Source organism: Desmodus rotundus, chromosome 3 (genome assembly GCF_022682495.2).
Source record: "Desmodus rotundus isolate HL8 chromosome 3, HLdesRot8A.1, whole genome shotgun sequence".
Classification (NCBI taxonomy): domain Eukaryota; kingdom Metazoa; phylum Chordata; class Mammalia; order Chiroptera; family Phyllostomidae; genus Desmodus; species Desmodus rotundus.
This window is the reverse complement of record NC_071389.1, coordinates 76005267-76032697: the sequence shown is the minus strand read 5'-3', so window position 1 is coordinate 76032697 and position 27431 is coordinate 76005267. Positions and strand designations below refer to the sequence as shown.

The following is a 27431-nucleotide window of genomic DNA, read 5'->3' as shown; positions in this document are numbered from 1 at the left end:
AGCTGCTTCCGCCCACTGGACTCCTACGTCGCCTTCTTGCAATCACAGTCCCCACGGAGTCTGAAGCACAAAAGCCAAGAAGTGGAGTGCGTGGCTCGGGCACTGTAGGCGGGGGTGTATGCCACTGTGCCTTAGAAAGGAGGAAAGGAGGCCACACAGGATGCTTACGACTACAGTACTTCAAACTCTAACTCAGCCAGCAGCCGGCCTTCCCCTCACTTCGCTTGGGAGGGGGCTGTAATTTGCATCCCAGTTGTGAATTAGGCGCCTCCGATCTTCCGGTTTTCGGTTACAAAAGTCCCAGGGTCGGGTGATTTGGTTTATTGTGGCAACAGTTCCCGGCAACTGCCCAGGTGTCAGCGCCTCCTGCAGAGCCTTTCCTTGCTGGATGCCGGAGAGGCGGAGGCGCTGAAGCGCAGGTGCAGGACGTGGGGCTCTGGGGTTCAGGGACGCGGCTGCGAGAGCGCGAGGGGCTCACTGCGGAGCCCGGTCAGAGGAGGAGCGCGCTGCGCGCAGCAGGCAGCATGGGCTGTAGACCATCCCAGCCTGCTGAGGAACAGAGATTCGTCCCCACGCCCAGGAGGGGCTGGGAAGAGGGATTCAAGGTAAAACAGACAAAACAAGAATAAAAACCGTTGCCATGTGTGGGCGAGGCTGGAGTGGATCCGAGCAGGGTCGGTGAGGCTCACGGGGGATGGCCTGTATGGAGGGGGCGGCTTGGAACCAACTTTATCCGTCCAGTGTTTAACTGCTGTTTTAACAGGGATCCTTGCTGCTACAGGACCAGCGTTGAGAGTCTTTTGTTTCAAGGGCTAACAAAAGTGATGTCAGCCCAGGGCAGAGGCAGAGGCAAGAATAATGGGATGAGTGGTGCGTTCTTCACAGAGCTGGGGTTGGAGATGATTCTCAGGGGCAGGTGAGAGCACCTGGGAGCTGCCATGTATTACTAGCTTCCAGAAAGTGGGCCCTTTGGGAATTACTTAGAGCTGGAAGAGATCTCCTTTGCCTCTTGAGGGCCCCAAGGCCCAGAGAAGTAGACAACTTGCCCAAGGTGGCACAGCTTGTATGGGGTACAGGGCTGGAGAAAGAATCTAGTCTTCAAAAGTCTCATTCCAATACTCCCTCCACTCTCCCTCAAAGTAGTTTCTTCCTTAATTCTTCTGGAGACATGCAGGGGAATTTTTTCCAGGGTGGGGAATGGAGAGATGGGTTGGTCCAAGCAGAAATGAGGTCCAAGATTTCTCCCCATCCTCACCACATTCAAGATTCCACAAACAGAACTAGGAACCCACAAGAGTCTCCTCAAGAGGGGTTCCCCAAAGTTAATGTTACCATAAAATGTATCAGCAAAAGCTTTTAAGAATGAAAGACAACACAGATAATAAATTTACCCAGATGGTTTAAGTTAAGCCCATCCTGTCACCTTCCCTAAAGGGCATTTTTGGAACTACAGTTCAAGGAGCACACACCTTCTATCCACAGGCGACGTGCAAGACACTCTTCAGTGCCAGTTACAACACCTACTCTGTGTGAGGGACATCTGCTTGGCTCTGGGAGTCAAAAAACAAACCAGGGTCTACTAAAGGCTGAGACTCAAGCTTAGCGCCTGCTGCGTTGGGAGAGGTCAGCAGAAAACACCTGCTTTCCACCCCAGCTGCCGCTGCCTGCACGTAGGGCCCAGTGACCTCTTTGTGAGTCTTTCTGCCTCTCCTGTCATCATTCTAACCAGTCTGCCTCCCACCCTGCTGCCTACCTTCCTAAAAAAAAAAGTTTCTGAAGTGTGCAAAACCCTTGACGTTTGGTCTTACCCATCTCTCTAATATCATCCTCTTCTCTCCAGTCCCGATCACTCATGGACTTTCCCCTCTGCCAGCCGAGAACTTGGATTGCTATGCCCTGCCTGGTGTGGCTCAGTTGGTAGGAGCGTCAGCCAATAACCAAAAGGTTGCGATTCCATTCCCAGTCAGGGCACATGCCAGGTTGCCGGTTTGTTCGCTATCTGGGCGGTTATGATCCCAGTTTGGGAGTATCCAGGAGGCAACCAATCAATGCTTCTCTCTCACTTTCTCCTTTCCTCTCTCCAAAAGCAACAGAAAAAAAAATGTCCTTCTGAGTTCCTCCCATTCCTTAGTGTCTGCCTCTCTCCTAGTAGCATAACCAGACTAAAGACAGTCAGCAAGGAGGAAATCCAGAATCGAAATAACCTGAAAATAGATTCAAAGTCAACTCATGCATATATCTCTTTCCCCACCCCAAGCACTTGACTTTGGAAATCAGATCTGGGAAAGGGATAATTATTAATTAAACACTTGCTATCAGAACAGTACTGCTTCTACTACGTTCATAAATTCCTGGGACTCTGAGTTCAGTGGTTCGGCAGTGTCTTTAAAATCAGATGAACACGTTTGCTTGCATGAAAATTTATGTTTCTTAGTGGCACAATTGTAAAATATTCTGAATCAAACTTCTTGAGATCTGCCCGCAGACTTTTTCTTCATCTTACTTTAGTCTAAAGTAGTCCTTGGAATACACTCCAAGGATCCTTCATACTCTCCCCTAATATTTGACGAGAAAATTCTTATTTATTGTCAGTTAATGGGACCAAATACTTTTTAAAAAGTTTTGTTGTTATTCAATTATAGTTGTATGCCTTTTCTCCCCATCCCTCCACCCCACCCCAGCTGAACCCACCTCCCTCCCTCACCTCCACCCTCCCCCTTGGTTTTGTCCATGTGTCCTTTATAGTAGTTCCTGTAATCCCCTCTTCCCACTGCCCCCCTCCCCGGCTATTGTTAGATTGTTCTTAACTTCAATGTCTCTGGTTATATTTTGTTTGCTTTTTTCTTCTATTGCTTATGTTCCAGTTAAAGGTGAGATCATATGGTATTTGTCCCACACCGCCTGGCTTATTTCACTTAGCATAATGCTCTCCAGTTTCATCCATGCTGTTGCAAAGGGTATAAGCTCCTTCTTTCTCTCTGCTGCATAGAATTCCATTGTGTAAATATACCATAGTTTTTGGATCCACTCGTTTGCTGATGGGCACTTAGGTTGCTTCCAGTACTTGGCTATTGTAAATTGTGCTGCTATGAACATTGGGGTGCACAGGTTCTTTTGGATTGGTGTTTCAGGGTCCTTAGGGTATAATGCCAGCAGTGGAATTGCTGGGTCAAAGGGCAGTTCCATTTTTAGTTTTCTGAGGAAATTCCATACTGTTTTCCACAGTGGCCTCACCAGTCTGCATTCCCACCAACAGTGAACTAGGGTTCCCTTTTCTCCACATCCTCTCCAACATTTGTTTGTGGATTTGTTTATGTTGGCCACTCTGACTGGTGTGAGATGGTACCTCATTGTGGTTTTAATTTGCATCTCTCTGATGGCTAGTGATGCTGAGCATCTTTTCATATGTCTCTGGGCCCTCTGTATGTCTTCCTTGGAGAAGTGTCTGTTCAAGTCCCTTGCCCATTTTTTAATTGGGTTGTTTGTCTTCCTGGAGTGCAGTCGTGTGAGTTCTTTATATATTTTGGAGATCAGGCCCTTGTCTGAGGTATCATTAGCAAATATGTTTTCCCATACTGTTGGTTCTCTTTGTAATTTGGTGCTGTTTTCTTTAGCCCTGCAGAAGCTTTTTATTTTGATGAGGTCCCATTTGTTTATTCTTTCCTTTATGTCCCTTGCTTTAGGGAATGTGTCTGTGAGGATGTTGCTGCATGGAATGTCTGAGATTTTCCTGCCAATATTTTCCTTGATGACTTTTATGGTGTTACAACTTATATTTAAGTCTTTTATCCATCTTGAGTTTATTTTCGTGTATGGTGTAAGTTGGTGATCGAGTTTCATTTTTCTGCACGTAGCTGTCCAGATCTCCCAACACCATTTGTTGAAGAGGCTATTTTTGTTCCATTTTATGCTTCTGCCTCCTTTGTCAAATATTAATTGACCATAGAGACTTGGGTTTATTTCTGGGCTCTCTGTTCTGTTCCAATGGTCTATGTGCCTGTTTTTATGCCAGTACCAGGCTGTTTTGATTACAGTGGCCTTGTAATACAGTTTGATATCAGGTATTGTGATCCCTCCTGCTTTGTTCTTCTTTCTCAAAATTGCTGCAGCTATTCGGGGTCATTTATGGTTCCATATAAATTTCTGAAACGTTTGTTCTATATCTGTGAAATATGTCATGGGTACTCTTAATAGGGATTGCATTGAATCTATAAATTGCTTTGGGTAGTATGGCCATTTTGATGATGTTAATTCTTCCAATCCATGAGCAAGGTACATGCTTCCATTTGTTTGTGTCTTCCTTAATTTCTTTCTTCAGTGTTGTGTAGTTTTCTGAGTATAGGTCTTTTGCCTCCTTGGTTAGGTTTATTCCTAGGTACTTTATTTTTCTTGTTGCTATATCAAATGGGATTTTTTTCCTGATTTCTGTTTCTGCAGTTTCGTTGTTGGTGTACAGGAATGCCTTTGATTTCTGGGTATTGACTCTGTATCCAGCTGTTTTGCCAAATTCATTTATTAGGTCGAGTAGTTTTTGAGTGGAGTCTATAGGGTTTTCCATGTACACTATCATGTCGTCTGCAAACAGTGACAGTTTCATTTCCTCCTTTCCAATTTGGATGCCTTTTATTGCTTTTTCTTGTCTGATTGCTGTGGCTAGGACTTCCAATACTATGTTGAATAGGAGTGGTGAGAGAGGGCATCCTTGTCTTGTTCCTGATCTTAGTGGGAAACCTCTAAGTTTTTGTCCATTGAGTGCAATGTTGGCTGTAGGTCTCTCATATATGGCCTTTATTATGTTGAGGAATGCTCCCTTTATTCCCACTTTGCTGAGTGTTTTTATCAGAAATGGGTGCTGTATCTTATCAAATGCTTTTCCCGCATCTATTGATATGATCATGTGATTTTTGTCTTTGCAGTTATTGATGTGATGTATTATGTTTATTGATTTGCGAATATTGTACCATCCTTGCATCCCTGGGATGAATCCCACTTGGTCATGGTGGATGATCTTTTTAATGTATTGCTGGATGCGGTTTGCTAATATTTTGTTGAGAATTTTAGCATCTATGTTCATCAGCGATATTGGCCTGAAATTTTCTTTCTTCGTTGTGTCTTTATCTGGTTTTGGGATTAGGAGGATGCTGGCTTCATAAAAAGAGTTTGGGAGTCTTCCATCAGTTTGGATTTTTTCGAATAGTCTGTGAAGGATAGGGGTTAGCTCTTCCTTAAATGCTTTGTAGAATTCTCCTGTGAAACCATCTGGTCCAGGGCTTTTGTGTGTTGGGAGTTTTTTGATGACTGCTTCAATTTCCTCTGCAGTTATTGGTCTGTTCAGGTTTTCTGTTTCTTCTTCATTCAGTTTTGGAAGATTATATTTTTCTAGAAATGTGTCCATTTCATCTAGGTTTTCAAATTTCTTAGCATACAGTTCTTCATAGTAATTTCTTACACTCCTTTGTATTTCTGTGGTATCAGTTGTAATCTCTCCTCTTTCATTTCTAATTGTGTTTATTTGGATCCTCTCTCTTTTCTTCTTGATAAGCCTACTTAAAGGCTTGTCGATTTTGTTTATCTTTTCAAAGAACCAGCTCCTGGATTTATTGATCCTTAGAATTGTGCTTTTAGTCTCTATGTCATTTAACTCTACTCTGATCTAGGTTATTTCCTTCCTTCTGCTTGCTCTGGGCTGTCTTTGTTGTTGTTCCTCCAGCTCTTGTAGGCGTAGGGTTAGGTTGTTTGTTTGAAATGTTTCTATCTTCTTAAGGTAAGCCTGTATTGCTATGAACTTCCCTCTCAGGACTGCCTTTGCTGTGTCCCATAGGTTTTGGGTTGTTGTGAGTTCATTTTCATTTGTTTCCAGAAAGTTTTTGATTTCTTCCCTAATCTCGTTCTTGACCCATTCATTGTTTAATAGCATGCTATTCAGTCTCCATGATTTTGAGTGTTTTGGGTTTTTTCCTTTGGGGTTGGTTTCTAGTTTCAGTCCTTTGTGGTCAGAGAAAATGCTTGATATGATTTCAATTTTCTTGAATTTGTTGAGGCTTGCTTTGTGTCCTATCATGTGGTCTATCTTTGAAAAAGTTCCATGGACACTTGAAAAGAATGTGTATTTTGCTTCTTTGGGATGAAAAGCTCTGTATATATCAGTTAAGTCCATTTCCTCTAGGGTATTGTTAAGTGACACAATATCCTTGTTGATATTTTGTCTGGAAGACCTGTCCATTTTTGATAGTGGGGTGTTAAAGTCCCCTACTATAATTGTGTTGCTGTCAATATCTTTCTTGAAATCCTCCAAGATTTTCTTTATGTATTTGGGTGCTCCTGTGTTGGGTGCATATATATTTACATTGTTTATGTCTTCTTGGTGGATTCTTCCTTTGAGTATTATGAAGTGACCTTCTGGGTCTCTCTTTATGGCCCTTCTTTGGAAGTCTATTTTGTCTGATATGAGTATTGCTACCCCTGCTTTTTTTTCCTGTCCGTTTGCTTGGAAAATTTGTTTCCAGCCCTTCACTTTCAGTCTGTGTAAGTCTTTTGTCCTGAGATGGGTCTCTTGTAGGCAGCATATGTGTGGGTCATGTTTTCTTATCCATTCAGCTATTCTATGTCTTTTGGTTGGAGCATTTAATCCATTTACATTTAAGGTTATTATCAATAGGTAGTTATTCATTGCCATTTTTTCCTACCTGTGTTCCTCTCTCTTTCTCATTTCCTTCCTTTCCTTAAAGCAGTCCCTTTAGCATCTCTTGCAGAGCTGGTTTGGTGGAGCTGTATTCTTTTAGACTTCTTTTGTCTGGGAAACTCTTTATTTGGCATTCTATCTTAATTGAGAGTCTTGCTGGGTAAAGTAGTCTTGGTTGCAGGCCTCTGGTTCTCATTACTTGGAATATTTTTTGCCATTCTCTTCTGGCTTGGAGCGTTTCCATTGAGAAGCCAGTTGCTAACCTTATTGGGGCTCCCTTGTATGTTACTTCCTTTTTCTCCCTTGCTGCCTTTAAGATCCTCTCTTTGTCTTGGAAATTTGCCATTTTAATTATGATGTGTCTTGCAGTGGGTCTCTTTGGGTTCCTCTTGCTTGGAACTCTCTGTGTTTCCTGGATTTGGGTGACTTTTTCTCTCCTCAGATTAGGGAAATTTTCCATCATTACTTTTTCAAACAGGTTTTCTATCCCTTGCTCTTCTTCTTCTCCTTCTGGTATTCCTATTATACGGATATTGTTACGTTTCATGTTGGGACCAAATACTTTTTAAAGTCCAATTTTTAGAAGAGCATATTTCTGACTTTTTTTGGAGAGTTGCCATTTATTATTTTATTCATTAAAGTAAACTAGAAAAAAAATAAATTTTGAAGAACAAACTCTTCCTATATGTAGACAAATATATTTATAAACTGTACCTGCCAATAATGTGATTTAAGAAGGTTTATGCTCCAGGAAGCCTTAACAAATGACTCCCTCCAAGCTGTTTGGAAAATTTGCTTCCCAAAAGCTTTAGGATACACATGACACCTGCAGACAGCCGGACCAAACAAAACAGAACCTGTCTACAGTTAAGTCAGTACCTTTTTTGGTATGTTGATTGTTCTTATGCATAGCTATTAGCTTGGCATTCTCAGTTTTTCAGTGTTGTGTAAAATTGATCAAATTTTTTCACCAAGACAATGAGGTACAAAATAAAATTGATAGGAAATGTAGAAAGGCATTGAGTCTGTTCTTCTGCTACAACTTCATCTCAAGGAAAAAAATAAAACCTTTCACCCACCTCCCTGTGCGCCCCTCCTCCCCCCCAGTCCCAAGAGGTAGACTTCCTGGTGTGAAAATGTAACCTCAGCATGCACAGAAAGTACAAGAAAACTGTTTTAGACTTATGGCTGAGAGGCATAGGTCTAATTAATTTGTAAATACCTCTAGTCTTTGAACTATATCTATTCCCAAATCTAGATTATGAAATTGGGTTAAAATTTCCAAAATGTGTTGCACATAGATAAGATATTTAAAAGACATTCTCAGTTTTCAAAAAAGAAAAATCTTAAATTTCTGCTCTGGCTACTGAAGGCTGGTATATTATTATATTTTATGCTGAAAGATTGTGTTTCATCTGCTACAGTTGAAGTTTTGGCCACTCGCAGAGTTTAAAGGCAGATTGTATGCAAATAAGCGTAAGTGGGGAAAACGCCTTGCTAAGGCCTGGATTAATCATTTCCATGAAACAATTAGGAGGTCGGTCATTCAGGGTCGTCACATTTAAATCTCTTCCAACCAGAATATGTTTGTGAAAAGACATCTTTTAGACTGAAAATATTCCAATTTGCTCTCAGCTCCAATGTGGGCATTTTGTTTATTGTTGTTATTGTTAAATTAGTTAAATTTTTCAAGGTCTCCAGTGGGAAATATGAGAGGGCAAAATTAATCCCTGTGTGTTATTTAGTGCTTCATTAATTCAATAAAAGAGAGATCTGTAAAACAAAATGAACTGTGAAAATGTCTGTCTTACTGTCACTGCAGGCACTGGGTTTTGGTAGGGTATTTGGGAAGAGGGGAAAGAATGCCCTCCGCGGTCTATGACTTCAATAGGAACTGAGAACCCCGGAAAGGTTAGCAGCAGGTAGGCTGTCCTTTTCCTTCGTTGTGTGTAATGACAATGAAACAGAGCTGATATACACAGGGTGGGGCAACATCAGGCTTACAGTTGTTCATATGGAAAATAATACAATAATAAATAATAATACAAGAATAAACTGTTTTGCATGCTCACAACTGTAAACCTACTTTGCCTCACCCTATATGTATGTTATAATAGAAAAAGGAAAACGAGACCCTGTCTGATGAAATAATAATTATTGCATAAGAATATAATAACATATCATATGTTGTCTGTAAAGACTATTCCCAGTGGGCTTATTCTACAGGGACTGCAGGCCGTAACCGTGTCCATGAACAAAGATAGATGGCGAGGGGAGAAAGGCACAGAGGGGCTCTCAGGCTTTCTCCTTGTGCCGATTCTTATTTCTGATCCGTGGAGTTTTTGTTTGTTTACGTTGTTTGGTTGGTCGGTTGACTTTCTTCCTAGTTTCCCATGTAGTCCTGAGCCACAGAACTAATTAATCCTCAGCACAATAAACTTGCTGCTGGTTTGGCTGGAGTGATCTGGTTACATAAACTCAGTGATAAGGAGCCGTGTGAGGTCAGAACTTGGGAGAGTCCCTCACTGCACTCAGAGACCGAGGGGGCGGGGCCGCACCTCACTCTTGTGATTTCTGCGTAGCCTCTGAGGGACTTCACGTGTTGGAGTACTTCTAGAAAGTGGTCAAATGGACTTAGGCTTTACAAAATTTGTCTGATTTTTATTGTAAAAATATCAAGAGTTTCATGCTAGTGTCCTACTTTTTATTGTTTTCCTCTTGTATGAAGGGATGTTTTCTGTTTAGTTCTAGAGTCCTAATTCAGAGCCAGCAGGGACCCCCCTCCTTCAAACCGAAGTTCTCTGAGGTCTGTTATCTACCTTTCTAATACTTCCAAGCCCACCGTTTTCCCTCATTTTTACTGACGTGTCCTAGCGGGTGTTTAATCAGTTCTCACCTGGACAAAAACCCGGTAATTGTAACTGGCTGCCCTGTTTTGTTCCTTCCTTGAGTTCTTGCCACTGCACTATCTCAAGAGCAATCTTTCTAAAAAACACAACTGATCATTTATTTTACTTCCACATATAGCAGTCCTACAAAGGATTGCTGTTGTATTCAAAATAAAATCAAACTCTTTTACTTGTCACAGAAGACTTCCCTTTCCTACCTCAGCACCTGCCACTTTCTACTTCAGTGTGTTTCTGCTGCGATGGAATAATTCAGGTTCAATTCAAGTTCATGGACACACAGGATTGTTTCATGTTTGTGTGTGCTTTTTCTTATAAAATGACTTTTACTCTTTGCTCGTTGGAAATTCATTCATTAGGACCCAATTCAAGCATTCTCCTCTGAAAGACCTTTGCTACTCCCCAGAAGACACAAAGTTGTGCCAATGTATCCAGGCTGTGCTGCAAAGTGCAGGAGTTGGGGGGTGGAATCCTGAGACCCCTCAAAGACTCGGGGGAGAAGAGCACCTTTTGGATGAAAAACGTAAAGTCATAGGCATAAATAAGAATAGCCAGAAGACAATATTCTGCAGAAGATGCTTATGTTCTTAATCTCTCCTGAGAATACTGAAGAGACTTCCTCTGGTATGTGTCTTACATAAGAGAAGAGATTGGCTGATAACATCTAGAAGCTTCTAATGAATAAGAAGTGGGAAAGCTGCAAACCAAGCAATGAAAGAAGAGCCAACACTGGGAGAGAGGGAATGCGGCGTTAGAGGAGATTCGAGAAAAGTTTTCCTGAACATACAGTGGAGTTGCGGATGAAGAAACCGACATCCTTAAAAGGAGAAGGGGGGAATGTAAGTCAGTGCACGATTTACGGAGGGCCCTCTGGACACACGTGTTGATATAAAAATGTGCATGTTCCTTGATTTGACGGGTCATCTAGGAATTTATCCTCGTGGGATGAGTGGGTGAACTCAGGCTGACGCGTATGTGCAGATACTGTGCCAGCACTGTCCGTTATATCGATAAGTTGGAAACAACCTAGGTGGCCTTCAGTAGGATTTGGTCAACTGAATTGCGATGCAGTTACATAATGTGCTATAATGCAAACGGATAGTGACTGCTTTCCACCGTTAAATATTGCTAATCACTTTTAAGCCTCTGTATTACTTTTTTAATCAGCAAAAATAATAAAGCTAGTTCCATTAAAAATATTTTTTTAACCCTGCCAGGTGGCTCAGTTAATTGGAATATCATCCCGTAAAGATTCTCCATCAGGGCATGTACCTCGTTTTGGATTCATGCCAAAGGCAACTGATTGATATTTCTCTTTCACATCAGTGTTTCCTTTCTTCTGTCTAAAATCAATGAACAAATCCTCTCATGAGGATTAAAATTTTAAATTTTTTAACAGCGGTATCTTTATTTTTTACACTTGATGATTATGAACTTGTTAATTTTTGTGTCTTTCAGAATGCTCAGCATAACAGCTTGTGCCTGATTCATATATGATATTACAGTTGACCCTTGAGCAACACAAGGGTTTCGGGGAACCAACACCCCTTGCAGTTGAAAATCCGTGTATAACTTTTAATTCCCCCAAACTTTATTGGTCATCCCTTGGTATCTTTGAAGGATTGGTTGCAGGACAACAACCCCTCCCCTCTCCGCACACACACTGCAGATACTAAAATCTGAGGATACTCAAGTCCCTTATATAAAATGGGGCTGAACAATGCATAGAACCAGCCCTCCAAATCTGCACATTCCCAACCGCAAATTGAAAATACTGCTTTTGATCCATGGTTGGTTGAATCCACAATTGCAAAACCTGTGGGTAGAAAGAGGGCTGACTGTATTTGTTGAAAAAAATCATGTATATAAATAGATCCACTCAGTTCAAACACCTGTTGTTCAAGGGTCGACTGTGTATTAGTTTTCTATTGCTGCTCTAAAAATTAACATAAAATTATGGCTTAATATAATTGTATTCTCACAGTACTGGAGGTCAGAAGTACAGAATCAGTTTCACTGGGCTAAAGTCAAAGGTCAGCAGGCTGATTTCTTTCAGAGGCTCTGTGGAGGGACTTTTCCTTGCCTTTGCAGCTCTTAGGGCTGCATTCCCTACATTCCTTGGTCAGTGGCCCTTCCCCATCTTCATTGCCAAGACTGTAGCATCTTCTAATGTGCTCTCTGCTTCCTTCGTCACATCACCTCCTCCTCCATAGTGAAATCTCCCTCTGCCTCCCTTCCTGAAGGACCCTGTGGTTACATTTAGGCTCCTCCTGGACAGTCCAGGCTAATCTTGCCATCTGAAGGTCTTTAATTTAATCACACCTGTGAAGTCCTTTCTGCCAAGTAAGGTAGCATCTGCAGGCTGCTGGGTACTATTCCGCCTACCACAGATACTAGCTAGCTAAACTTTCACAAGGCCAATCTTGCCACATTGTCTTCATTCTCTGAGAAACCATTTTCTAAGAATCTTGACTCTCCAAAATGATTCCCTTTTCGCAGGCGAATGTGGGTGTCACTCATTCTGGGGAGAGCTGCAGACCCCAGCCTGAGGCTGCACTGTGCAAGGACTCTGTGGGCGGCCCCGAAGGCCCGGAAAAACAGGTCCAGTTGGAAAGCTTACCCGGAACCATTCCAGAAAGTTCCCCACCCCCTAATGGAAGAAACAGAAGAATAAATTTAGGTAAAAGCCCCGATTCATGTTAATCTCTGTAAAATACTGTTTCTCTAAATATGTTTCATAATATGTGTTTGGTGGCCCCTTTACCACAGCTTTGTGGGCCAGGGAATGCTCTAAACGCCAAGGTCCCCTTCTCTAAGACATTAGAATGTAGCCTTAGGCCTTCATTGTGTGAGTAAATAATGCTAACCATTACTCTCCTGGTCAAGCTGTAATTAAACCATCTTTTTTCCCCTTTAATTAAGAGCCTCATTGATGGTTGGTAAAAGGCCTTAAGAATAGAAGTTGCATGGGCTTTGGTTAAATTCCCTTTAATTCCCGCTATGTTAACGTTTTTCCAAGGGAAAGATCTATGTTTGAAAAAATAAACAAAACCTGCATCTAACTGTTTCCCTTATTTCTCCCCATCCAAAGTATCAGCAAATATACAATAAAAGAATCTTTCAAAAGCATAAAAGAAGTCATTGTGACCTCATATGCCCCTTGAAACTATGTGTTTCTAAATATTTTTCTTATGGCATGTTTATGCTTCATTTACCCCCTTGGGTTGATATAAAAGCTCTTACTTATATTTATCAGCCTTTGAAACAAATTGAACTTACCAGACCACAAGGAAAAGTCCTGTCTTTTACTGGGGCAAAGGCTTTCATTTATTTCTTCTTCAGTGTAGATTCTTCCCTAGGTACAAGTTAGAACTAGAAAATGGACAGGTTATAAATGAGATTTTTTTTTTTTGGACTCTCGTGCACACTCAGATTGTCACACATTTCATATTCACCCTCCACTTGTGCTTCTGGCTGGTGCAGACGTGGCCTCTGAGAATGAGGTAGGAGATGGGATGCAGCACAAGGCGGCCTCTCCCTCTGTGCGCGTGTGGGACTTTTTCTCTGCAAATTCTGCTGACGGGAATGCCTCCCCCAGTGCAACACGAGTGCTCAGTATCCATGATGTTAACAAAGTAGAGATGGCCGGGTGGACGCGGGCCTGGGTGTGCCCTGGGCCCTGGGCCAGTCAGCCCCGTCAGTCAGCCCTTTGCTGTTGAAAGCAGGGAGGGCCATGGGGGCAGTGGGGGGCAGTGGGGGAGGGGAGGACAGGGCTGCAGGAGACCAGCTTGGGGAGGGAGTAAGCGACCAAAGCAGATGTTTCCAAAACGAACTGTTAAGTAGCTTTCAGAAAGCTCTTACCACAGAATGAAAAAGAACTGGTGCCCTGAGCTTTGTATTCTCCTCTACCCAATTTCCCCTCTGCTTTCCGCAGAGTATGTTTGTTAAAAACTTCAAATTTCACACTCACATTTCCCAAATATTTCCTGTTGGAAGAAAAACTTCTTGTTTTGAATAATTTCAAATCGAAGAAAAGTGGCAAACAAAAATAAAGAATGCCTGTATTCTTTTACCCAGATTCCCTGGATATTAACATTGTACCCTTTTTGCACTTGCATAGTCTTCCCCCTATCCACCGCCCCCTCCATATACAAGTGTATTTTCTCTGAGAGCAAGTTACAGACACGATGGTAGTTTCCTCCTAAATACGCCAGCATGTGCTCCATCGACACAAGGACATGCTTTGCAAAATCGCAGTACAAGGACCTGAATCGGGAAGTCGCCGCTGGTGCGGTACTAGCATCTCTCCCGAAGACCACGCTCCCATGCTGTCAACTGTCTTACAGATGCCCTTTATAGATAAATTTCTGGTTCAGGAGCTAATTCAGGATCACGTGTTTAATTTAGCTGTCATGTGGCTGTAGTCTCCTCTAATCTGGACCAGTCCCTTGGCTTTTCTTTGTACTTTATAACCTTGACATATTTGGAGATATGGACCATTTATTTTGTAGAATGTCCTCAGTTCCAGTTTGTCTTATATTTCCTCATGATTAGGTCCAGATGATGCATTTTTAGCAAGAATACCAAAAATTGTATTGTATCCTGCCTGGTACAACACAGCAGGGGGGTATGTGATATCTATATTTGACTTTTATTGTGAGGTTTAGTTTTGGCCTTGCAAAGTTTTTAATGTAGTAAAATTTGTCAGTTTTTTTTTTCTTTTATCAAATCTGGATTTTGAGCCAGTTACAAAGCCCTTCCCTACACCATGGTTAAAGACAAAATCACCCACGTTTTCTTGGATCACTTCACTTTCTATACTTGTGCTTGTGAAGAATTTCTAAAGGCAGGAGAAAATGCTAATGTAAATGTTTCACTGCATAAGAAATGAAACTACATGTTCAATGTGATGGTACGTTTATAAAAATAAAATTTTATACATTAAAAATGATAATATCTGAATAGTAAGAGAATGGACATTTTTATTATCTTTTTATTCCTTTCAATATTTCTAAGTTTATGATATATTACATTTATAATCAGAAAGAAGTACAATGTTATTTTTAAACATTTCTTCAGTATTCTTCAGTATGCCAGAAATTGTGAAAATTAGTCAAAATGACTGACATAGTCCAAAGATTTCTGTATAGATTAGCTACTGTACATGTCAAGCCAAATACTACAGTAGATTGAGGAAAGAATGGATCGAAATGGTTAAAATAATGGTATTGTGTGACAGGTGTCCATAATGACATTTTTTATAGAAACGTCCCGAGGGAGAAGGGACCGTGGACGGTGGGAGCCATGTTCATGGCGTGTGTGGGGAGAGTGCCGCTCAGTGAGGTGGCGAGGAACGTGGCTGTTGAGGTCCACTTGGGTCTAAATCCTCATTAATTGGCTCACTACCCTTGTCACCTTTAGCAAGTTAGTCTCTCTCGTATAAGGTGGTTTATTTGTAAAACAGGGATAATAACACCTCTCTTGCAGAGTTCATATTTGACTCAGATGTTATAAAATATATAAAGTACTTAATACAGCGCTACTTCAGAAATTTTCATGAAGACACCATCCACTATGTTTACAGAATAGAAGAGAGCTCATTTCTGAAGACATCCTTGGCATTTTTATCTTACAAAGTGAAGTTTAAAAAATGGAGGCTTGCTTGTTTATTTGCATAATGAGTTATTTGTCATAGGAGAAGTCTCTCAGGACCGTTTATAAAGGTTCCCCTATAAACTGTTTCAGTGCCATTTTTAGAATCACTAATAAAAATTTAGGTGATATCACTTGACTCCAATTCTGATTTAGTTCAAAACTCTTCTCAAAAGGGCCTATTTTTACTTATGTAGATTTAGCAGATGGCGTAATTGTAAACTCAAGGGTGCAGAACTAGGAGTCTCTTGGCAACACCACTGTTTATCCTTTGTATACAGAGCATAGTAACCAACTGCCACTCAGAAGAGTCACCAAAAGAATATCTCATTCTTAGCTGTGGTTTAGCTTCATAATTAGTGCAGAGAACCCATGCAGTTGTACCCAAGTGTACAAGTGTTGTTACAACAAAAAAGCAGCACAGAGCAGCACGTGAGAGACTTTTTGTTATGTTAATATGGGGTCTGCTTAGTAAACAGTGTATTGTGTTGACATGTATCCTCTGTTAGAACATTAGGAATTTGAATTTCAAAGGATTCAAAGGTTTATAATAGAAACAGGTATTTAGGTAAGAGTGTTGAGTGTGAGATTTAATTAAGAAGCATGACTTGAATGGCACCCATTTAGCATTTGATTGACAATATCTTCAAGCTTAAATTTTGCTTTCTTGTTTCTTTTCCCTCGGAAGACTCAGCAAACAATGGATTAATCCAGAAACCCCAACCTCCACAGAATCGAGAGCGACAAAAGTCATCAGACATCCTAGAGGAGTTAATTGTTCAAGGAATAATACAAAGCCACAGCAAAGTATCTAGAAATGGAGAATCATACGATGTCATGGCAAGTAATTTTGTAGTTAACATTAGCTTGTAGTTAAAAATAGCAATCGAATATGATTGATCACAAGTTATTTCCAGCATGTGCATTTCAGAGTCACAATGCAGACAGCAGTGATCTAAGCCAGGTTTTCTCCCATAAATTCCCTCACCTCTCTGCACACCATCCTTCTCTGCAGACAGAAAGGCGCTAATCATTAATGATTAATGAATCCAGCAAAACGTATCTAGGGTTTTACCAAATTTGAGATACAAGCCCCATTGAATAACATGCCTCATCCTTTCAGTAATTTTTGTTATGCATTGCCTATGTGCTAGAAACTGTAAGTATAAAACTGAACTCTGATTTAACCAATAAGAAAATAGGTCTAAATGCCAAAGCTGAAACAGATATGCTTATACATTTATATACACACTATGAGGTTAAGTATGAGGAAATAAATATAGTCATAGAAATTGTTTCACACTTATCTTCCTTTGTTGATTCATCTTGACTGATCTATCATTGTTTTTCCTTAGTGTGATCAATATATTTACTCTAATTTTAATTATTGTGGCCAAAGTCTTGAGATTTTAATATTTTAAATTATATTTTATTGATTATACTATTACAGTTGTCCCAATTTTCCCCCTTTGGCCCCCTCCACTCAGCACCCCCAACTGCCTCATACAGCAGACCATACCATTTCATGTCCATGGGTCATGCATACAAGTTCTTTACCTACTCCATTTCCTATACTGTACCTTACATCCCCATGGCCATTCTGTAACTGCCTATTTGTACTTATTAATCCCCTCACCTCTTCACCTTTTCCCCTACACCCCACTCCCATCTGGCAACCATCAAAATGCTCTCCATGTCCATGATTCTGTTTCTCTTCTTCTTGTTTGCGTAGTCTCTTTTTTACATTCAACTGTTGACACATTTGTATTTTTTGCCATTTTATTGTTCATAGTTTTGATCTTATTCTTTTCTTAAATAAGTCACTTTAACATTTCATATAATAAATGGTTTGATGATGATGAATTCCTTTAGTTTTTTCTTGTCTGGGAAGCTTTTTATCTGCCCTTGGATTCTAAATGATAGCTTTGCTGGGTAAAGCAATTTTGGTTATAGATCCCTGCTTTTCATAACTTTGAATATTTCTTGCCAATCCCGCATAGCCTGCAAAGTTTCTTTTGAGAAATCAGCTGACAGTGTTATAGGAACTCCCATGTAAGTAACTAACTGCTTTTCTCTTGCACCTTTTAAGATTCTCTCTTTATCTTTAACCTTTGGCATTTTAATTATGATGTGTCTTAGAGTGGGCCTCTTTGAATCCATCTTATTTGGGACTCTCAGTGCTTCCAGGACTTGCATGTCTATATCCTTCACCAAATTAGGGAAGTTTTCTTTCATTATCTGTTCAAATAGATTTCCAATTTCTTGTTCTTTCTCTTCTCCTTCTGGCACCCCTATGATGTGAATGTTGAACCTCTTGAAGTTGTCCCAGAGACTGCTTACCTACCCTTGGTTTTTTGTTTGTTTGTTTGTTTGTTTGGATTCTTTTCTCTTCTTGTTGTTCTGATTGGTTGTTTTTTGTTTCATTATGTTCCAAATTATTGATTTGATTCTCAGCTTCATTCACTCTATTGTTGTTTCCCTGTGAATTGTTCTTTATTTCAATTAGTGACTGGATCTTTTTTATGCTGTTGAGATCCTCACTAAGTTCCTTGTGCATCCTTATAGCCAGTGTTTTGAACTCTGCATCTGATAGATTGCTCATCTCCATGTTGTTTAGCTCTTTTTCTGGAGTTTTGATCTGTTCTTTCATTTGGGCCATGTTTCTTTGTCTCCTCATTTTGACAGCCCTCCCGTGTTTGTTTTTATATACTTGGTAGAGTTGCTATGACTCCCTGTCTTGGTAGTGTGGCCCAATGTAGTAGATGTCCTGTAGGGTCCAGTGGTACAGTCTCCCCTATCACCCAAACTGGGTACTTGAGGTGTGCCCTTCATGAGTGCTAAGTACACCCTCCTCTTGTAGTTGAGCCTTGATTGCTGTTGACAGGTCAATGGGAGGGATTTAGCCAGGCCAGTCAGCTGCAAGGATTGGCTGTGACCACAGACCACCAACCTCCACCCTCTGTGGAGGATCAGCTGTGCAAGGGTAGGGTGGTGGTACTCCAACATGGTCTGTAGCTGCCCACTGGGTGCACAGGCTCTGGGGTTTCTCTGGTATTACAGGCCACCTGTGTTTTGCCTGGGGCCATCATGCATGAGCTATAAACAATCTAAGATGGCACTACTTTTGCTGGCCTTGGTGATATCCAGGTGAAGCCAAGATGAGACTCCAGGCTGGCTGCTGCAAGTACCTGGCCTGGGGCCACTTAGCTAGACCAGGGGTTCACTGAGGCCTACTGTTGCTTTTGTGATAGGATTTAGGAAGTTGTGAAGCATGAGCCAAGACCAGCCATTCATATGGAAAAGCCATGATTAACAGTTGTAAGTTGGGTGGGACAAAGCCTCAGGGGATCTCCAGGGCAGTGCAAACAGTGCTAGCCAGGTTGATGGAGTCTCAGATATAGCACTGCCTGCCTGCTTTCTGGCTCTGTATGGGGAGCACCCAGAAAAGGGACAATGGCCTCTGCTTGCCTTTCTGTCTTGGCGAAAGCTGTCTCCCAGCTCTTGCCCTGAGGCCAGACACTTCAGTTCCTCCCTGTATGCCATTGGTGCCTTTCAAGCTGCTATCCTGGGGCCGGAGTTCAGAGGGAGTGAGTCTGAGTAAGTCCATGTATGGGTTCTTTAAGGGAAACTGCTTGGAACTCCTGAAGTTTCTTCTGCTGACTCAATCCGCTGTAGCTTTTGTAGCCAGAACTTATCAGGATTTATATTCCTGGCACTGGAACCCTGGACTGGGGTCCTAGTGTGCAGATGGGACTCATCACTCCCAAGCTATCCCTCCCAAATTTTGATCCACCGCTCAAAATCAGCCCATTCTGCATCACTACCATTCCTACCAGTCTGAATGGATGTGCTTTCTGTAATTCTATAGCTGTCAGAGTTCCATTCAACTTGATTTCTGATGCTTCTGAGTGATGGTTATCTATAATTTAGTTGTAATTTTGATGTGGTTGTTCAAGGAGGTGAGTTATGTTTACCTACTTAGACTGAAAGCCTGGAAGTCTTAATTTTTTTAGTAAGCTCTGTGTAAACTTGTGAAGAGGATAGCAGGTTTTGTTGTTGTTTTGTTTTCTTTTCTTTTTTTTAAGCTCACACACAGAGGCAGTTCCTAAAGCATATGCAGAAGAAAGAAGATAAAAGAAGAAATAACAAAGAAAAGAAGCCTGAGGAAAAAATGGATGGGAAAGAAAAAAGAGGCAGAAATGGTGGAAATAGAGACCAGAAATTATATCAGTGTCTTATGTTGTAGGGAAAACAGTCATCTCGGGATAAAAATGTGCTTGATTTAAATCAAGTTTGCCACGTAGACCAACTCACCTAGTGTTTGAATACAGATAATTTCCTTTTCTGCTTAGAAAATGCTGAGAACTCATCAATAAAATCTAAAGTGGAATTTTCTTTGGAAGAAGGAAAATAAGTCCTGGAGAAAGTATTTGGGTGGAAAAAAGGAGATTGCTAGATCTTATGAGTGATATTATCAGACTACCAATAATAAGATGTGGGGGAAAGGAGTTGGTGAAAATGGACCATATAATGGAAAAAATAATGCCAACATAATGACAATTTACATTTGTACAGTGGTATGATACAAGGCATTTTGGAGTACCTTTTTTGAAAGTATTAAAAACTATGTGTCTGTAATATGGAAATGGAGAAGAGAGATATTTTTCTAGCTGCAGCTGAGTCTCTGGCATGTGGGGGTTGGTCAGGAAAAAGAAAGTGTGTCAGAAGAAAAATACAGGAGAGCAATCCAGAGGAGGATAGATTTTGGAAACACTGAGTATCTAAGTGATGCCTTCTTAAGGGAAATGCTGTGGAACCTTGATGCTAATGCAATGGGAATAACATTAAAACATTTTCCAGTGATTCAACTACCAGAGATGAGTGAGTTCAGACTCTGGCCTTGCAAGGGCACCCACAAAGTTAATTAATATAAGCTGCATTATGAAAGAGATGTCTCTTTAAACAAAAGAATAAAAACTATGGGCATCATTTCCATAACATCATTAAGTGCACCAAAGATGAAGGCTGTTTTTGTACTCTGCAGAGAGGGGATGCTGTCAGGAGCATAGCTGGAGTGTTCTCCAAAGGATTTAAATGTGACAGGACTGCAGAGGTAGGCAGCAGTAACACGGCTCTTTTGTGTTTTGTGGAAGGTTTTTGTTTTGTCTTGTTTTTGCTTTGGAACTGAGCCAAGATACCCCAACATAAGCCAGGCTTGCAAGAGGCCTGCAGTATCACACAGCTGTGCCTTTTGTTGCCTAGTGCAGGAGTCCGTAAACCCGGCTGCACATTTGAATCGCCCAGGAAGCTTTCAGAACTCCCAGTGCCCAGGCTCCACCTGCGGCCTGTGGCTGGGGCTGGGCCACAGCTGTAGTAGTTTGAAAGCTCCCACGTAATTCCCACGGACAGCCCAGACGGAGGACCACTGTCCTGAAGTTTCAACAGACATGTAAATATATGAAGCCTTCGAATTCATCATAAAGCTGGGGAGGGTTAACATGAAATCCCCCATTTATTATGAAAGAGAATTCTAAAGCATTCCTGAAAATATAACATATTATCAGGTGTCAGACTAAGATTGTGCCCAGGAAGCATGTGGAAATGAAGGAGAGATGTAATTGCTCATTGTCACAGGCAAAATTTCTTTCAGCTCAGGTGTCGTTGAGAACTTAACTGTGTCAGACACCAGGTGTCTTGTGTATTTTAAGAAAAGTTATAAGGATCCTGTGAAAAGGTGAGAATTAAACTTAAAAGATTGAGAGGGGAACCATATTAAGAATAGAAATATTATTAGACAGAGAATACTTTTAACTACCTAATTATTTAAAAGTATTTTAGGAACAAAAATAGATAATAATACAGGCTAAAAACAAACCAGAGTGAAAGGAGACAAAAAGAGGATGGTCAAAACGAGATGTTAACGTTTACAGTTACTGCAGTGTACTAGATTCAATCAGACACGTAGACACTGTTTCTTTGGTACTTAAAGAAAACCTTGTAAATATGACGGGGAACCAAACAGAGTAATAGACGTGAGAATACATTGAAAACAAGACTCCTCATGCAGTCCAATAGTATATTTAAATACAAGGGCATTTTAGATATAAATCTGCTGCCTTCTTAGCCAGGTGCTTACCTTTAATTCGGTCACATTAGAGTGACATGTAATTAAGGATGCTCAAAAGTAAGGGTTCTTCATTCATATTCTGAATCAGGGGGCTCCCCTGTGAGCCAGTCTCTCCCTAGAAGTCCATGGCAATATCTGAGCCCCCCACAGGGCCCCCTTCCGTCTTCTTCTCTTAATTTTTATCAATTGCTTATCAGCAAGTTCTACAGCAATTCCGTAAAGCCCTGCTTTCAGGCGCATTCTTACTAACAGATGTTCTGTTCACGCAGAGAGAATATAACGATATGGAAGAGATACAATATTAAGCTAAAGTCAGACATCGGAATCAGTGTACTTTAAAACATTCTAATGAGACGTAAGTGGCTGTACTATAAATGGGAATTGGTTTTGTGCACACATGTGAATATGTGTAAGGGCTGGGACGGATCTCATCTCTTCAGATAGATGTGATCGGCTGTCATTTATCCACATAAGTATTAACCAGTTTAGGTGTTCGTATCCCTGACTTATTTTCCCCTGTCTCTTAGGGCATCCTCAGTCTCCCTACATAAGACTCTTTGACTCCTCCTGTCTGCTACAGGTTTATCCCCTTCCCCCCCACCCCCTGTATTCGGTAACCTTTTGTGCAGCTGGGGAGTTTGTTCACATTACATTAGAGTCACATTATTTGTTGAACCTCATGGGGAGTTCGTTGAGGAGGAAGTTACTGGATAAACACCAGTTAACACTCAGACTGGCCTCCCCCAGGAGGTCTAACGGTGACAGAGCGGGGATGGCAGATCTCCCTCTGTGCATGGGGCTCTGTACCAGGGCTCGGCCAAGGTAGGTTCCTCTGTAGGTCAGTAGTTACTTAGGGAAGCTCTGAGGAATACACAGTGGACGCGAGAAGTGTATACACACACACACACACACACACATCTATATAGTTAGGTTGTCTGGAAAAAAGACCCAAGTTTTATCATGGCATCTTAGGGTGTGGCAGTCTTCCCATGGTGTTCTTAAAATGATGGAGCTAGTAACTTCTATAGGTTTTTAAGTTGGGTTTTGTTTTGTGTTTTTTTAGTGTTTCTATGGGTAGCACCTCTCTAAGTACAATGTGATCCTTGTTATCATTTCTAAGTGCCATTTTAGTTGACAAATCCTGACTTAATAAAATCCAGTAGTACAGAACTCAGATATCTTTCCTCACATCTTTCAATATTTTACTCAAGAAAGGATGTGGGTTGCACAGGTAGGATTAATTTCCAAAATGGGGAGGAAGTACTTGATTTTATAGGCATCATTTTGGGCCAAGGCCACAGGAGAAGTCTACCCAAACAGGAAATCCTAAATTCTCTGAGAACTACCCATCTGATCATCTTAGACAAGGTTCAGACTCCTATGTCAAGCCTGATGGAACCTTCTCTTGTAGGCTCCTGGATTACCAGTCCACTTCCTTTGAGTCCTCTATGACTGAACTCCCCTAAAAACCTGGTTTCATACTGATCTCACAGTATGTCTAGTTGAGCCTCCATAGCAAATGTGTCCCTTTTTCAGCAGATGGCTTTTGTCAGTAGGAAGCCTACAAGCCAATTGTCATTAAACTAATGCAATGATGGGGAAGGGGGAGTTGCTTCAACAACATCCTAGTTTGTTTTTTTTTAATGAACAACTCACTATATAAAACTTCCACAACGCTGTAACTGAGCCAAAATTTCGACACATAGTTTCCCTTTTAAAGGCTCTCTGAGAATCATAGATCTTAAAGCTACAGGAAGCTTAGCTGTCATCAGTCCCCTCACTATTTTTACCTTTGAGGAAACTGAGTACAAAGAGAAAAGGTGCCCTGCCTCCAGTCACGTCATATTAGTGGTGGGCCAGGGGTTAAAGCCCAGGCCCCCTGCCTGTTGGCTCCTGTGATTCCTGTCATTCCTCCACTTAGTGACAAATGATACATATTGGTTATGATTCTGTGTTCTGTCTTTGAAAAAAATCACTGCTTTCACCAAATGCAAAGTAATTGTCATTTACTGAGTGGCTACCATCTATATTCCTCTTAAAAAAAACACACACACACACAACAATCCCGTGCAAGTGTTATTAAACCGATTTTATAAATGAGGACGGCAAGTGGCACAGGATGAATGGCTGAGCCAGCACGCAACCCAGGCCTTTCTGCGTACCACATGGATCCCGTGCCTTCTTCTCCTGTGCTAAATGGTCTCTTTTTGATTTATTTTCTTGGTGCTGAAAATATTGCAGTCTGATGAGAGGCAGTCTTTTAAATATTACAATGGATACAATATCTCTTTTGTCTTTAAACATCTTTAGAGAAATTATCTAAAATAATATTCAATTTGTTTTATAATGAAGCCTTGGAGTTCATGAAGACCTTCTCCAGTTGTAATAAATCTATGTAGAGTGAGCTAGAAAGATGTTCATACTAAATTAAGTGAAGAAGGCAAATTGCAGAGCAGTGTCTGTGGTACCATCCCATTTGTGTTTGATTAAACATTACAGATGTGCGTTAAAGTGGTTCATGATCAGGGCCAGATGGCCAAACAGAGTATTAGGAGATTATTTGTGTATCATTTTAATTTTTAATAATTGATGAATATTATTTTAAAATCTAATTTAAAAATATATGAAAACTTTCTTTATAAATCCTGTACAACAATTTTACTTTTTTTTGCAGTTAGAAATTATAACCAGCCCTGGCTGCTGTGGCTCAGCAGATTGAGCACCAGCCTTGGAACCAAAGGGTCGCCAGTTCGATTCCAAGTCAGGGCACATGCCTGGGTTTTGGGTCAGGTCCCCAGTAGGGGGCACACGAGAGGCAACCACACATTGATGTTTCTCTCCCTCTCTTTCTCCCTCCCTTCCCTTCTGTCAAAAAATAAATAAGATCTTTTAAAAAAAGAAATTATAACCAGAAAGTCATTATTACTGCTTTGAACGGTTTAAAATCTGTCAATCAAATGAAATGGGTGGTTTTTGTGCTGTCATGTAAACATTTGTAAAGTAGCAACAGCAAAGCCCAGTGCCGAGCTGCTGCTCAGGAATGGTTAACTCTTCCTCCACAACACCAGAAGTACTAAAAACTAATCTGGATTCCAAATGAAAGTCATTACAGCTTGTAGCACATTATAAGTCGTCAGGTTTAACTCTTTACCTTGACTCACAAATTTATTGCTCATCTGCCACCTTTTTCTGTCTTGTGTTTATTCTCAAGTTTTTTTCCTTCTCCTGAGCCCTTGCCCTGTTTCAGGATATCTTTGCTTGCTTTCTTTTCTTTCTTTCTTTCTTTCTTTCTTTCTTTCTTTCTTTCTTTCTTTCTTTCTTTCTTTCTTTCTTTCTTTCTTTCTCTCTCTCTCTCTCTCTCTCTCTCTCTCTCTCTCTCTCTCTTTCTTTCTTTCTTTCTTTCTTTCCTTTCTTGCCTGTTTTTTTTTTTTTCTAGGCGCCTAATAGTTTTTTTTTCTTTAGGTCTCAGTTCTGTTGTTACCAGTTTTCATGTTTTTGTTTTTTTTTAAATCTGACACTGGAAAGTTCACAGTTTTGGGATTCACATTTTAAACTGTATTTATTTTACCTTCTCTTCTCTGCCAATAAATACATTTGTTTCTCCAATTAAAAAGTATCTTCCTCCAGGTGGACACGACTGAGAAGCCACTGAGAAAGCCACCAGCCAGGCTGAAAAAACTCAAGATCAAGAAGGAAGTACAGGATTTCACAAGGAAAGACCTAGAGGAGAAGATGCAGGCAGCGGCAGAGCGCAGGAAGGTACCTGAGCTAGGGCGGGGGCAGGTCTGCCTGCTGAGGTGAGCCTTTCCGATCAGCAGCCTTTAGACAAATTGCATGGATTTATATTAATTATTTTCATGATCAGTATGTTTCTTATGCTGTATGTTTAATTTTTTTTAATGTGTGCTGTGAAGGAATAAGGCAATATCTTGAAGTTGGTTGAATTAGTTTCATCCATACAGCCTAAGGAAGCAATATCCAGTTCTCAGAACGAAGTGTGGAGTTTTCTTCATAGAAAAAAAGAAAAACTGTGTTGGAGGTTAGGGGTGAGGGGAGGTGTGGGGGTGGAGGATAGGATCTCAGAGGAGGGTGTGCAGACCATCAGTTCCTGCAGCATCTGCACGCGCAGTCCCCCATCGCTCTGACAGCCTTCACTGCCTTCTCTCCTCTGGGATTTTCCAACTAGGCTAGGAGCTCCATGAGGCTAGGGAGTGTATCTGTCCTCTTCAATGGTAATTCCTCAACTTAGCTTTGTTAAATCACTGAATAATGAAACTGAGAAGCCATAAATGTTACATACAGGCAATGTTAACGAAAACTTGGAGAGCATTATTTGGACTCTTCTTCATTCTTTAATACTGCTTTTCAGATGAAAGAAGAAGAAATAAGAAAAAGGATACAGAGTGACCGACTTTTGTCCCCAATAAATCAGTCAGAATCAGCTGAACCAGATGGGACTGAGGTTCCATTTGCCAAAGGACTTAACCGTGTGGGTTCTGCCGCATTTGAACCATCACACCTGCAAGAAGGAAAGCCATTGAAAAGGAAGAAGAGCAAAAGTGACGCATTTTCACATGATGGAAACTACAGTTATGAAGGAATTGGTGTCGTGGAGTCAGACATGTCCTACAACCGAGAAGATGACATATTCTAATAAGCCATTTTATGTGAATTCTTTGAAAAGGCATCCATTCCCCCCAGTCGTGACATGCTTAGTATGTCTCATCTTTTTCTTTGACTGCCTGATCACATGGGCTGGAAGTTAGTTGAGTAAATTAAATGGGTAATGGCTATGCTACCTAAAAAAAAAAAGGGAAGATTCAACTACCTTCAATATTAACAGTTGGCATTCTCTTTCATTGTGGCTTTAAATATTGTGAAGATATCTTTATGAGTACCTCCCAGTTTACATTAATGTATTTGTGCCAAATGAAACCTTGCTTTTTCACTCCTGCCCCTTGGCTGAGTCCATCCTCTCTGAGTTTCCTTTAAGACAAATTTCATGGATCTTGTCAACTGCTGGTTGTTGGTACAAATACAATGCCAACACGAATCCCCATTTTAGGGTTCAGTGAAGAAGGAAACTATTCAGTGCAAAACAGTCAACTGTAATACAACACAGCTGTGAAAACAGCACGGCTGTGAGGTAGCCCTGGGGGCAGGGCCCCCTCCAGTTAGGCAGCTCTGCTCTGCTCTGTTCTGACGAGACATCTTCAGTGTTTCAGCCTGGGAGCGGCAGTCTCCAATCTTCAGTGGAAAGGGAAAGATGGCTCTCAGAGCCAGAAAGAAGCTGCCTTACATAGACTGAAGTCCCCACCCCTGCATCCCTGATTGGTCTATCCTCATGCAAATGAGGACTCCAAATCCTTGCAGTTTGATTGGTCCAAGCAGCACTGTCCTGATTGGTTGGAGCTGTGCAACTTTACTTGGATGAGGAAAGCCTCAGTTCCATTGGTTGAACTAGGATTCCAGGAACTCCTTTATAAGGGCTTGCTCAAGTGGCAGAAACACACCGAAAGCAGGCAGTTCAGTGCAGAGGCAGGCTTCTCCCTGAAGTGCAGTTTGCATGAGAGATCCCTGTACAGAAACGGCTGCTAGACTTCGTTGTTTAAAATTTGAGCCCAGTTAGACACCAGGAGACCTTCTTAGTAGGTGTCTTTTTTCTCAGGGTTCACGATCTATATTATGTACTTTAATTATCTATATGCATACTCTGGTTTCTCTTTAGATCATATAAATCTTTCACCTTTTTAAAATTATCTGTGTGCTTCATATGCTGTATATTTTTTAAAATTCTGTTTGTGTTGTGAAGAAATAAAGCAACATCTTGAAGTTGGTTGAATTATCATTTTATCCACATAGCTTAAGGAAGAAATAGGGAACCCTCAGAGCTGAGTACAGTATAGTTTCCTCCATATAATAAAAAAACCCCTTCAGTTGTGTCTAGGGGGTAGGAGGAGGCCCCAGGTAGAAGGTAAAGAGTGAGGAGGTCCTAATACCAGTGCCTTACTTCTCTGCAGGCACTCTGGGCTAAAGAACTTGGGGACCCTCATCCTATTGGAAT

The 27431-nt window shown here is 41.1% G+C and overlaps 1 protein-coding gene across 1 annotated transcript; it reads left to right on the top strand.

The window, feature by feature from the left end:
* Positions 1–331: 331 nt before the first annotated feature.
* On the top strand, positions 332–27199 carry STMND1 (stathmin domain containing 1). The gene is made up of 5 exons (XM_024565444.3): positions 332–605; positions 12088–12268; positions 15929–16080; positions 24995–25126; positions 25737–27199. Exons 1-5 carry the CDS (start codon positions 525–527, stop codon positions 26019–26021), a joined length of 831 nt encoding a protein of 276 aa, XP_024421212.2. The 5' UTR covers positions 332–524; the 3' UTR covers positions 26022–27199.
* The last annotated feature ends 232 nt before the right edge of the window (positions 27200–27431 follow it).